General features: G+C 41.8%; 1 protein-coding gene across 2 annotated transcripts; it reads right to left on the bottom strand.

Moving 5' to 3' along the window:
- Window positions 1-2,431: 2,431 nt before the first annotated feature.
- On the bottom strand, window positions 2,432-8,378 carry LOC118315760 (putative leucine-rich repeat-containing protein DDB_G0290503). Of its 2 annotated transcripts, none has more exons than XM_035643291.2 (4): window positions 8,261-8,378; window positions 5,291-5,360; window positions 4,694-5,196; window positions 2,432-4,580 (listed from the first exon to the last, which is right to left on the bottom strand). In XM_035643291.2, the coding sequence occupies exons 2-4, from the start codon at window positions 5,341-5,343 to the stop codon at window positions 4,072-4,074; spliced, it is 1,065 nt and encodes a 354-aa protein (XP_035499184.2). In that variant the 5' UTR covers window positions 5,344-5,360; window positions 8,261-8,378; the 3' UTR covers window positions 2,432-4,071. The 2 variants fall into 2 exon arrangements, with proteins under 2 accessions (XP_035499184.2, XP_035499185.2); XM_035643292.2 differs by lacking the exon at window positions 8,261-8,378 and adding an exon at window positions 5,906-6,333.
- Window positions 8,379-12,096: the final 3,718 nt, after the last annotated feature.

Here is a 12,096-nt window from a genome sequence, read left to right as displayed (position 1 = left end):
TGTGGCTCATGACAATGGTGAAACATTAATGTCAAGCGCTGCTTATTAATTAAATAAGGCAAATGTTTGCAATTTGACTACATTCTTGTGTCCGGCTGCGAACACAAATTAAATATTGTGTCTTCTAAGCGGACCTTTTAATGGGACTTACATTGTGTATCTATCCACACACAATGATGTCATCTTCAGCAATCTTGGCAACTTTGGACAGATCTTCAGTACCAACCGCCAGGGACGGGGACCAGATATGACTGATTGTACCCTTTATACTTCTTCTTCTTCTTCTTGTTGTTTCACTGGCAAGCAGTGGCAGCCTTATGCATCTGGGGGCCCGTTTCAATGATTAATATGGGGCCCTACCCACATAAAACAAACATAAAAGAGCATTAAAAAAGCAAGGATGAGCAGCAAACCCAGGTCCTCGGAATGGGGGTCCGATGCACTAACCAGTAGGCCAAACCCCTGCAGCGCCACTCGCAAGCACGTCACTTAACCTGTCAACGAGTGATGTTTAGGAACTGCACTCGCATTGTTGTGTGGCATGACCCGAGCCATTTCTTTTGTTTTTCGATTTACAGAGCCTTGGCTGAGCCAAAAAAACGGATTATATTTCAGTGCGCAAGCAGAACCGACAGCTAGCAGACCATGAGGAAAACTTCACAGATTTTTACAAAACGTGTTTTGCTTTAGAACCCCTTACTGCCCCTTTAAGCGCTAGAAACTCCTCTCTCCGCTCGCTTCAGTCACAGGCACTGTAACCATGAGTCAGAGAGCAATGCGGAGGTTTGAATACAGTTCAACTAAGTTCTGAAAATGTAGCTCAGAATCTGCAGGTCAGTGGTTTCTTTTGCCGGCACGGCAGTGACAGCAGCCGACACCTCACGCACAAGGTCCTCAGCGTGGACATCGCAGAGTGTCTTTTCCATGTTTACGCAGCTCTCTTTAAGTCTTAAAGCGGTGTTCATACTCCTCAGTGACAGCTCGCCAGCGAGCAAAGGCGGCCATACCTACGTTTCAACCATTTCAATTGAAACAGGCCCCACCCTCCAGGGGGCCCCCAAGTGACAGGACATTTTTACATTTTCTTTGAGGAGAATTTTTAGCTGGACCCGAATGCAGACCAGGAATGCAGGGTTAGATGAACAGGATTTATTTACAGAGTAAATTTGTGGTGCGTGAGGATATCTATTACTTTTCTAAGCTCAGTCATATTTCAGTGATTTTATATACATGTTAAATATGAAAATTTGACCAAAAAGCGGCCTGTAGGGGGCCAACGAAGCTGCCATTGCTGCAATTGTTGCTTCAATTCTTTTTTCTTTGACACTTGTCTATTGAGATTTCTTTGGTGCAGTGGACTGGTCTGTTGTCTCTCAGCCAGAAGCCTGTTGGTTCTAACCCAGCAAGAGGGTTTTGTTTCAAGCCACTCCGTTCCTATAGAGATGATTAACCAACTCACTGTAGCTGTGCCAATCACGCACCTGCTTCAAATGATCTGCTTTATATATTTTATTATGTGTGAATGCTGAAGCATTCTGAATGAATTCTGTTTCTTTTGTGTTTGACAAAATGACTCATGTCATTGGGATCACTGTAGTGCAGTGGACTGTGCTGTCGCCTTCCCTAACCCTTTTGTTTTGTCTGTAGTAATTGACGTAATTACAGTAAAAAAAATGTTAAAGGTACGTAATAGTAACAAAGAATTGTGGGGTGGTTAGGGTTGTACCTCTCTCCAGCATCAGGACACATCAACATCATATCAGATGTCCTGTTTGTTGTGTGGAAAATGTTCATTATAGATGCAACTGTAGATCATTTCAGGTTAGGTTTCCCCCTCAACGCTGCCTCTCTCAATCAGAGACCATGATTCACAACATGAAAAAAAATCTCTTTGTCTTCTTCTAGGTTTTCCTCTCCCTGCCACTCTTCTTCTTCCACCAAACTGTCCCCCTTGGTCCATTTCCAAAAAAACTCTTTCTGAGCTCTCCCCATATATATACTGTACACATATATACAGTACCAGTCCAAAGTTTTGATTTTGCAATCAGCAGTGTTTGAAATGCACCAGGCTGAAATCCATTGTGTTTTGAATGTGTGGCTAATAGTTTTGACAGCAGTGTGTTAGCATTTAAACAAAGTGCTGTAAATCCACATTGTTGTGCAGGTTGTGGTCAAAGTCACAGGAGAAGTGTGTAGACCTATAAAAAACAGTTTTCAAGCAAAGAAAAGACTATTAAAGTTTGGTCCACATGAACTGCTGTGTGTGTGTGTGTGTGTGTGTGTGTGTGTGTGTGTGTGTGTGTGTGTGTGTGTGTGTGTGTGTGTGTGTGTGTGTGTGTGTGTGTGTGTGTGTGTGTGTGTGTGTGTGTGTGTGTGTGTGTGTGTGTGTGTGTGTGTGTGTCACACAGAGAAATAAAGTCAGACCAGAAGCTTCTTCTAAAAGTTTATGTGATTTTCATTTTACCAGTACAGGTTTACATGTCTAAACTATTGAAAAATTAAGAATGGGAAATTATAACATAATTATGACATTGAAATTATAACATGATTATACAAAGAATATTTGGATATATGAAAAGGCAAATGCCAAAAAAAATACCATTGAAATGGTACAACCATGTTTTATCCTGTAATTTCATAAATTTGTTCAATTTAGTTTGATGCCTCTTTAATTTGGTATTGTACTAGAAGCACTCTTTTCGTGTTGTTGATGGTTATCATTGCAGTACAACAGACCAGAGGAAACAAAAGTGAATCGCTAGGAAGGAAGAGTGAGAGAGTTCAAAGAAAATGGGGTTGTGCATTTAATTAGTTTGATCTAAACCTGTTACCCGTCTTTGTGCTGACATGAACCATTCCAACAACTCTACTTGGAGCCTTCAGGCGGAGGCTGGTTGCTCAAGGATGAGCACAGAGCTCTCCCTGATGGTGGATTGCACTAGTTGAGGGTTTGTCTCAGGCCTGTGAAGGGGGGTTAGGGTTAGGGTCTCTCCTTGAGTGCAGTACCTCCTCATAAATCAGACCTCTTTAACTTCTACATAGAGATTCATCAGATTATGATTACAAGATTTACTTGGATCAAATTCATTTTAAGATATTAAAATGTCCCTTTTTTATATTTTTCTTTATCCAATGATGATTCAATGATTAAAAAATACTTATCATGACATGTAAAACATTTAAGCAAACATACTCATAGTCAAATCCCTCTGCTGACAGTCAAACATTTCCATGGCGAAACTTCCTTGAAAAGATCATGTGAAACTGTATTTCCCTTATGTCATGACTTGAGCCCTTCAATTTCAATATTGTCAGGCATTCTCTGTTTTTTAAGCAGTGAATATATAATAAGATTTAAGAATTTATTAAATATAATGTATGTGAATATAATGAATATAGTGTGTGTGTGTGTGTGTGTTTGTGTGTGTTCTGAGTGACTGTGTGTGTGTGTGTGTGTGTGTGTGTTTGTGTTCTATGTGACAGTGTCTGTTGTCTCAACTGAGCCTGTTTTGAGACGTGTGTGAAGAGTTGTGATGCGTGAATGAGTATTACAGGTGATGCGACCTGTTTAGCTCAGGTGACTGTTGGTGAAGCCGACTGTGGTTAGACTTTTGCACATGTGGTTTCAGTTGTGACCACTGTCGTTTAGCAATCGGAAAAAAATGTGGTAATATTTTTATTTTTGTTATTCATATATTTGTCTTTGATAATTATTAATAACTTGCTAATTTCCAAATCTGCTTGTACCAATGCACAACATAATATTTGACATGAAGATATGACTTTAGACGTCAAGCAGTAAATGTGTAAAATAGACTGTTCATGTCACTTTAGGCCCAGATCCTGTAAAGAAACCACATAACACAATTTACGGGCATTTAAATACCTGATCAAGAAAAGCTTTAACTACTAGTCTCATTTCATCACATCAGTACAACTACTATTTCTGTTCATTCTGTCCTGCTACTTTCAATGAAGGGAGACTCATATGAGAAAAGAGAGAGCTTAGGAAGCTTAACAACTAAAATAGACAACTTACTAACATGCAGCAATGACTGAGAGAATTGCAAATCAGTAATAATCCTCACCAATACTCTTATTGGTGTCAACAAGTTGGTTTAGTTTGTTCTGTTTTTCTTTAATGTCCCACATCAATCTGTTTATGCCCTCAGTGTGCAGTAGCTCATTCCCACCGATCTGACCCAGTGCTGTGGTCATTTCCTCCATTACCTTCCCCACAGGCTCCAACAGGATTAGGAATTTGGTCTGCAGCTCTGCCACGTTCCCCACCCCACACAGCTTCCCCAGCTGATGGACAGCACATCTCATGTTTTGTTGAACATTAGAAACAGCCTCCCGCTTCACAGCAACGTTCCGCAGTGTGGTCTCCACCTCACGAATCTTGTTGTCAGCCTCTTGGATTTCACGCTGAGCTTGACAAATCGAGGAATTGTACTCAGACACTTTTTGGGAGTATGAGCTCACCTGAGATTCACAGTTCTCTATCTCCCTATTAGCGCTGTCCACAGCATCAGAGGCAATGCTCCTCTCGCTTTCACCAGCCGCAATCATAATTGGTCCTGAGAATAGGTTATGTAGATCATTAGTTACATGTTTATCTTTGTAAAATATATAATCACTTGAATAAATGTTTGTTTAAAATAACCTAAATTTTAATGCTGCATTTACTTACCAGCAATCCAACCCACAATTGGGATAAACGTGATACCAATCCCTGCATTTCTTACGTTCTCGCCCCCATCTCTCCTATCTCTCATTCTATCTCGGGTGTTTTCTGCTGACTTCAGGTTAACCCTCTCTATCTCCAGAGCTTCTTTGTAACTCTCCAGACAGGATCTGTGTGACTCCAGCTGTATTTTTAGGCCTACTATGTTAAGCTCTCTCTGGCTTTTCTGGTTTGCTAAACGACTCTGCTCTGCAGTGAGATGTTCAGTCTCCCCATCAAGCTGCTGAAGCTCTCTTCTGGCTACCTGCTCCGACTCTTCCATCCGCTGCTTCATGTTCTCAATCTCTTGTCTAATGTCATGAAAAGTCTGGCTATCAGGAAGGACAATGTCTGCACTGACACAGAGGAGCATCTCTAAGACATTGTTGAAGGAATGGAGCCCACTCTTTAGTGGCCCAATCACAGCCTGGGCCACTTCCTTCAACTCCAGGTGCCGTTGTCCTGCAGAGCTGTGAGGGTGAAAGGGTTCATGCTTAGAAACAGACAGGCCTCATATCAGCTGAGTGGAGTCAACTAAATTCATGGTGTTATATTTCTACAAACCTTGATGACATTTGTCTGCTCCAGTCAAACTTGAATGTGAAGGATCTCAGCATGGCTCCACAATGATTTACTGCAGAGATTAAAAACACCAGTTAGATCAATTTAAGACCTGGTAAGGCACCAATACGTATCTAGATACATGGGTGATGATGCGATTCAGGGACGATACATTTTAATATGGAACGATTCAGTGCGATTCGATTTAGTATTGAATCGATGTCATAAGATTCGATGACATGCATTTCAATCTGATAGGGTTAATATATGTTCAATTTAAACATTAATTTTTCATTATAAATGAAAATAAGCCAATTGCCTCCCTTCAAATAAATATATTTCGTAAAAGAGACCAGGGAATCTTAAAGACCCCCTTGAGTCACGTTTTAAAGTATATAAATATGATCTGCAATGCCTAATATTTTGTTTAACATTGTATACCCCCAAAAAAGTTTAAAAAAAAAACAAACCTACGAAATGGGTCTGGAAACCATCCACTCTCTCCCCCTCACTGAGGAATTCTGAGACGATGAATATTCATGAGAACAAAGGCCCCGCCCCCCACCACAGCTGCTGCTCTGCTGTGCCATAATGCCTTCGCGCCGCAGCTTGACCGACCTGATGTCGGTGTGATCGTGGCCGGCGAGGTGCGATGCTTGGACTGGAGGAGAGGAGAGGGGTGACACCGACACGTCTGGTCTGGACGGAGCCGCGGTGAAAGGCTTAAAAGAGCACGCCGTTCTGGTTAAACCGCACCAGCTCCAGGACTAGGACCAGGAGCAGGGCCAGGGCCAGGAGGCCTACCACGGGTTAAGAGAACACGGAAGGCGAGTCAGGAGACGAGACCCGCACACGCAGCAGAGGAGGTGGTGTAGACAGAGAACTTTGACGTGACGCCCGCAGTTGACTAATCACTCCCGGACTCTTGCCCCTCTCACACACATTGGCAGACTCGCTCCCTCGACTTAAGAAAAAAAAAAGACTCGCATCCTGGAGCCCTGTTGCCTACAATTGCATATTTGACAGCGATTGGTTGTTTGTATTTGAAGTATTTGTATTTGTGAGAAAATGTATCAATTCAGAACTGAATGTCTTGTGTTTATTTATAGACACAACAAACTTAAGACTGTTGTGTCTTAAGCAAAAAAATTGGTTTGACATTATGAATACTGTCTCATACAATACTATAATAAAGTTTTTGCCCAGGTGCCCCACTTTGACACTTTGTTAGGGAAAAAACAAGATTATTACATACAAAACAAATTATCTCTACTCACAGCACCAGTTTTTGTACTTTTTTCTTCAGTGAAAGCTAGGTGGCTCATCTATTGTACATGAAATGCATTGCTGTCTTATTAATGCCACAAATCAGTATCATGTCAAACTTCATGCATTAATGAAAACACTGTAGATGACTCTGGAGTTCAGCTTAATAAAGACACAGAATGCTCTGTGACCTCTAACAAATCTTTATGTTGGGCAGCAACCAAAAACGTATCACTGTTCGACTGCGGAAGTAACGACATGAGTAGCACTATCCAGTAGAGACAGAGTGAATTCTTCCCAACAACTTTGCAGCAGTGGTTACTTCAAATGCTTTCTGTGATGCCAGATTTAAAGTATGAGCAAAGCATGCTAATTCTTTACTTTGGCGGTGAATTGCTGTCTGCTTGGTATGTTGTACCGCAGCTCTAACGTGTTTACAATGTCACGAAAGCAATCACAATCAACTGCAATGGCTATAGATGCCGTTATTACCTGGGCCCTCGCCCAGTTGTGGCTAAGTTGTGGGGGAAAGTTTTTGATATTCGTGACTTTGTCTTGCTTGTCCTTGCTTTTGCTAGCATTAGCATCCACAGACTGGCTTGCATGGGTTTCCTGGTGTCGTCTCACTAGGTGGGTGGTAAGATTTGTCATACTTACAAACCTTACAAATGGCGAGGCTTTTGTCCAAGTTTCCATCCTTTTTATATAATCCGTAGAACTTCCCATAGCGGGACACCGTAAAGATGCGCAAGGATACACACACCCGCCGCTTTCAACGAAGAAGAAGCACACCGCACCAGCTTCATTGAATTGACAGCAAAGTTTCAGTCAACCGATTCGTAATGTTACAAACCGGGCCATTGGCCGAATTTTGATCCATTTAAATCGATACAGGGGTCTGCGTATCGGTATAGTCGTATGTGTGATAATACAACCAGACACTGATTTAAATCTGTGAGTCTTTACACCCTCATATATATGTATGTATATTTATATCTACGTGTGTATCCTTTTGTGAGGGTTGTGACTGACTTTAATATTAAATGCGGGGAGAGAGACCTGGCTGGCAACCCCTAAACTAAAGACAATTTGTCACAAGCTGCACACAGAGCTGGAGATAAATGAGATAAGAGAGGAAACATGGCCTCATGAAAAAAGCCCTTCTCCCACTTCCTCCTTTAATGTTTATTTGAAGTCTCACAGTTTCTCTCAAATCACGTGACCACCCACCCAGAAAGTAGAAAAAAAAACTAAGGTCAACCAAATATAAATACTATGCACTAACAATAATAATAATGTTCCATTTCAAACTGACCAGCACCCTGTGGAATAACCATTTATTTTTAACATGTTTATGAAGTATGGTGTGTTAAAGAGTAGACGTTTAGTAGATTTGTTTTAGGTATAAAAGAGGTAAATTAAAGTCAGTATTTCTTCAAATATTAATACTGTTAGATTTGTGTTTATTCACCTTGATAAAAAAATGAAAATACAAAAACTGCTATTGTGGCCCTTCTTTTGTGACTCCCACCTTAGCCTCTTCCTGCAGATCACTTCAGGTTCCTGAGATATTTTAAGCTGTTTAACTAACCGTCTTGTTAAAGACCAACCCACAAACCCATAAGAATGCATCAAGTAACCTAACGCTGGTAATTTAAATGTTTAGCCACGAGTATGAAGTTAAACAAGTTTTGAAACATTACCAACCTGTGAAAAGAGGAGAATGAATGAGACAGATGTCAGGGACTCCTGTTCAGTGCAGCTCAGCTCAGCAGACTGAGGAGGGTACAGTGCGCTCACACAGAGTCCGTGGAGTGTGTGTGTGTGTGTGTGTGTGTGTGTGTGTGTGTGTGTGTGTGTGTGTGTGTGTGTGTGTGTTAGTGTGTGTGTGTGTGTGTGTCAGTCAAGTGAGTTTAGATAAGCTGTGACTTCTGACAAGAAATATATATATGTATGTATATGTGAAAACCCCCCCGATCCTGGGTTTTGGGGTGAGAAAATTAATGATAAAATGAAATCACAACTAACAAGACAAAAATCGTGTGTGTGTACAAAAAAATCAAACAGAAGACGATGTCCTGCAGTGCTACACTTTGTCATGCTACTCAAATAGCCAGCTACAAATTAGGGTTTAATATATTGACCTTCAGTTTGCATGATTAAACACCACATTTATACTCCTGTCATTCACCCTATTTTGGCTTTGTGTTGAATAAGATTAATATTTTTGTAATAATGAGATGTGAATTGTATCTTAGTTCTGTCAGAAAAAATTTTCTGTAGTACTGTCTCAGATTGTTTTCCAGAAATTCCCAAAGTTTTTAATCTTTTTTTTCTTCTGTCACTGTCTGCATCTCAGCCGGTTGGTTCTGCTACTTGATTGCTGGGAATCCGATAAATATCTATGTTTTTCTGCATCTCTCTGCTCTGATAAGATGCCGTGTGCAGTGTTTGTGTTGCCTCTGCAAGGACAAAAAATGTTAGTTTTATGTGTGTGTGTACAAAATTAATAACTATGGATAGATTTTCACCAGATGAGGGTTAGGGTTAAGAGCTACTTACCACTTTTTGTTTTTCACTCTGGGTCAGAGAGCGAGGCATGGGAATTGTAAGCATAGGGCGTGATAGCTTAGGCCCCGGGCTACCTGTGGGTGAAGTTTGGCGCTCCTGGCGTTTTCTCGGGTACTGCAATGTCAATTTGCAAAGTTTGAAGTGGTGCCATTCCCAGACGCAGCGGGGCATTGGAATTCTAAGTAGTGGGCGTTGTAGCCCAGGGGCACCTCTGCGCGTGTTTGGAGGAAATTTGGTGCCTCTAGTGGTAAGATTTGGGATTGGCAAAACATTTCATAGTCGGGGCATTGTTCTGGAAATTGGTATGGTAGGTCCCAGGGGTGGAGTGGGTAATCGGGAGATTCGGGTGGATTCCCGGATTCACTTTCACTTCACTTTTGGGCCGGTTGAAAAACAACAACTGACAATTGTCCCGTTAGTTCACTTCTCTTAAAGTTCACAGCGCAGCAGCCTCTGCATGACAACTCCCTCCGATGGGTTGTACGATCTGAGGGAGTTCCCCCCTCCTCCCAGATAGAGTTGGTTGGGTCCATATAGCATCTCAGTTACCGACAGCTCCACCGTCTCGATGGTAGAAAGAGGCCGAAAGGGGCTGAAGAGGCCAGGTTCAAGAGAAAAAGGGCGTTGGAGGAGGGCGCTGCCAAATGTGCCAAACTCACAGAAATGTTTTCGAGAGGTAAGAGACCCAAGTGGCAGCTGGTAAAGAGAGATATAGGCCTGATTGTTAGCAGTGTAATTATTACATTTATTAACATTTTAGGCTTAAATATTAGTCTATTTGTATCGCCCATAGTGAATCACATAATTTCACATAATATTATGCAAATATTGCTAAAAAAAAACAACAACCTCAAGCTTGATCTCTGTATACAGTAAAATTAGCTCTTCATGATTTTTCTCATAGCCTCTGAGCAACAGATAAGCCAGTCCCCTGCTGAAAATGAGGAAGAGGACCCAGAGGCCATGACTGCAGAAGGGACAGGTAGAGAGGATAACAGAGCAAACACTATCAATGAAAGTTATTTCATGTAAGATTAGATAACACACACATAGAGCAGGAAAGGTGATAGATTCTATATGATATCCAGATATTCAGAATGGTGTCAACATTAGGGTATAGATTTAGAGTTACGCTAGACAGAATTCATTGTGCCGCATAAATGCATTACAGTAAAATGATTGAATAAATAATAGGGTTAGGTGGGGAAAATTATCTTGATGAGACCCCACGGTTCATCTGAGATGTTCCGGTTTGCTTCCACCTTACATCCATCGGTTCTGACAGAGTGGTGAATCGGTTCTGATTCTGGTGGGAGTGGGGAACTCTGAACCAGCTGAACAGACTCTGTTGTACTCTTGACTTTGATTCAATTAAATATGACTTGTGTTCAAGTTGTTATATTTGAATGATTATTTGTTAATTTCTCGAGGAAAACAAAGATTTCCACCACATCTGCCACAACCTTTGCTCCCTGTCTCCGTCCTGTCTTGGCTCATCTGTCCTATCAGCTCTCCCCTCAGCCTATCTGCTGCTAAAAGCTCTGTCTTTGAATCTAAATTTCAGTCTTCCTTCTCCAACCCCAAGAAACTTTTTTCTATTTTTTCTACCCTCCTCGATCCCCCCTCCCCCACCTCCCTCCTCCCTTTGCCCGAGTGACTTTGTAAACTACTTTGAAAAAAGGTAGATGACATTTGCTCCTCATTTCTCGACCCCCCTACTGACACTGCCTCTCCTTCATCCTCCTCCGCATCTCCTTCTCTAGTCCCATTTTCACCACTCCCGCCCAGTGAGGTTCTATCCATGTTCTCTTCCCACCACATGCCCCCTTGACCCTATCCCCTCTCACCTTCTTCAGTCTATTGCTCCTCACCTCCTTCCCTTCCTCACCCATCTCATCAATACCTCTCTGACAAAAGGTTACGTCCCCAACACTCTTAGAAAAGCAAGAGTGAATCCTCTTTTAAAAAAACCTACACATGACCCATCTGATGTGAGAAACTACAGACCGTTCTCTCTTCTTCCATTTCTTTCCAAAACTCTTGAACGTGCTGTCTTAACTCAACTTACTGCATATCTCCACCAGATCAACCTTCTTGACCCCCAGCAGTCAGGATTCAAGGCAGGGCACTCAACAGAGACTGCCCTACTAGCTGCCACAGAGGAACTACACCCAGCTCGAGCAGTCTCCCTCTCCTCTGTTGTCATCCTGCTTGACGTCTCAGCAGCTTTTGACACAGTGAACCACAAGATCCTCCTCTCCACCCTCCAACAACTGGGAGTCTCAGGCTCGACACTCTCCCTGTTTGCATCCTACCTCAAGGGCCACACCTAAAGGGTTATCTGAAGAGGATCGATGTGCGAACCCCGCAACCTCAACACTGGGGTCCCTCAGGGCTCTGTTTTGGGCCCCATCATCTCTCTTTGTACACCAGGTCATTAGGCTCTGTCATTCACTCACATGGCTTTTCTTACCATAGCTACACAGATGAAACCCAACTCATGTGGTCCTTTCCACAATCCGAAACCCAGGTGGCAGCATGAATCTCTGCATGTCTCTCATAGCTTTCACAGCTGTTAGTTTGTGAAAAAAACGTTAGCAAAATTTCATAGCATCCATATCAGTGAGTATTTTGCCTTAATATGCATATTTCAAAGTTTGCATTTTCAATAGTTCACTAATTTATGAATTTATTGACATCAAACCACCCCTTATATGTCTTTGACACCCTCTCACGTTTGTTAGTTTTTGAAAAAAACCTTAGCAAATTTAATATGTTCTGACCCTGGGTCATGTGTATCTGTGTGTTTATGTTGTTTGCCCTCCCTACCAGTTGGAGGTCTTGCTCCTGTTGTGTCTGTTCTTCAGGTGGTGATTGGAGGATGGAGATTGGAAATCTGACATCTAAAGTTAAACACTGCAATCAATACTAAATAAATATATCTGACAAAAAAGACATCACAAACAGATGTA

This window comes from Scophthalmus maximus, chromosome 7, assembly GCF_022379125.1.
Source record: "Scophthalmus maximus strain ysfricsl-2021 chromosome 7, ASM2237912v1, whole genome shotgun sequence".
Lineage (NCBI taxonomy): Eukaryota > Metazoa > Chordata > Actinopteri > Pleuronectiformes > Scophthalmidae > Scophthalmus > Scophthalmus maximus.
This window is presented reverse-complemented; position numbering and strand designations above follow the sequence as displayed.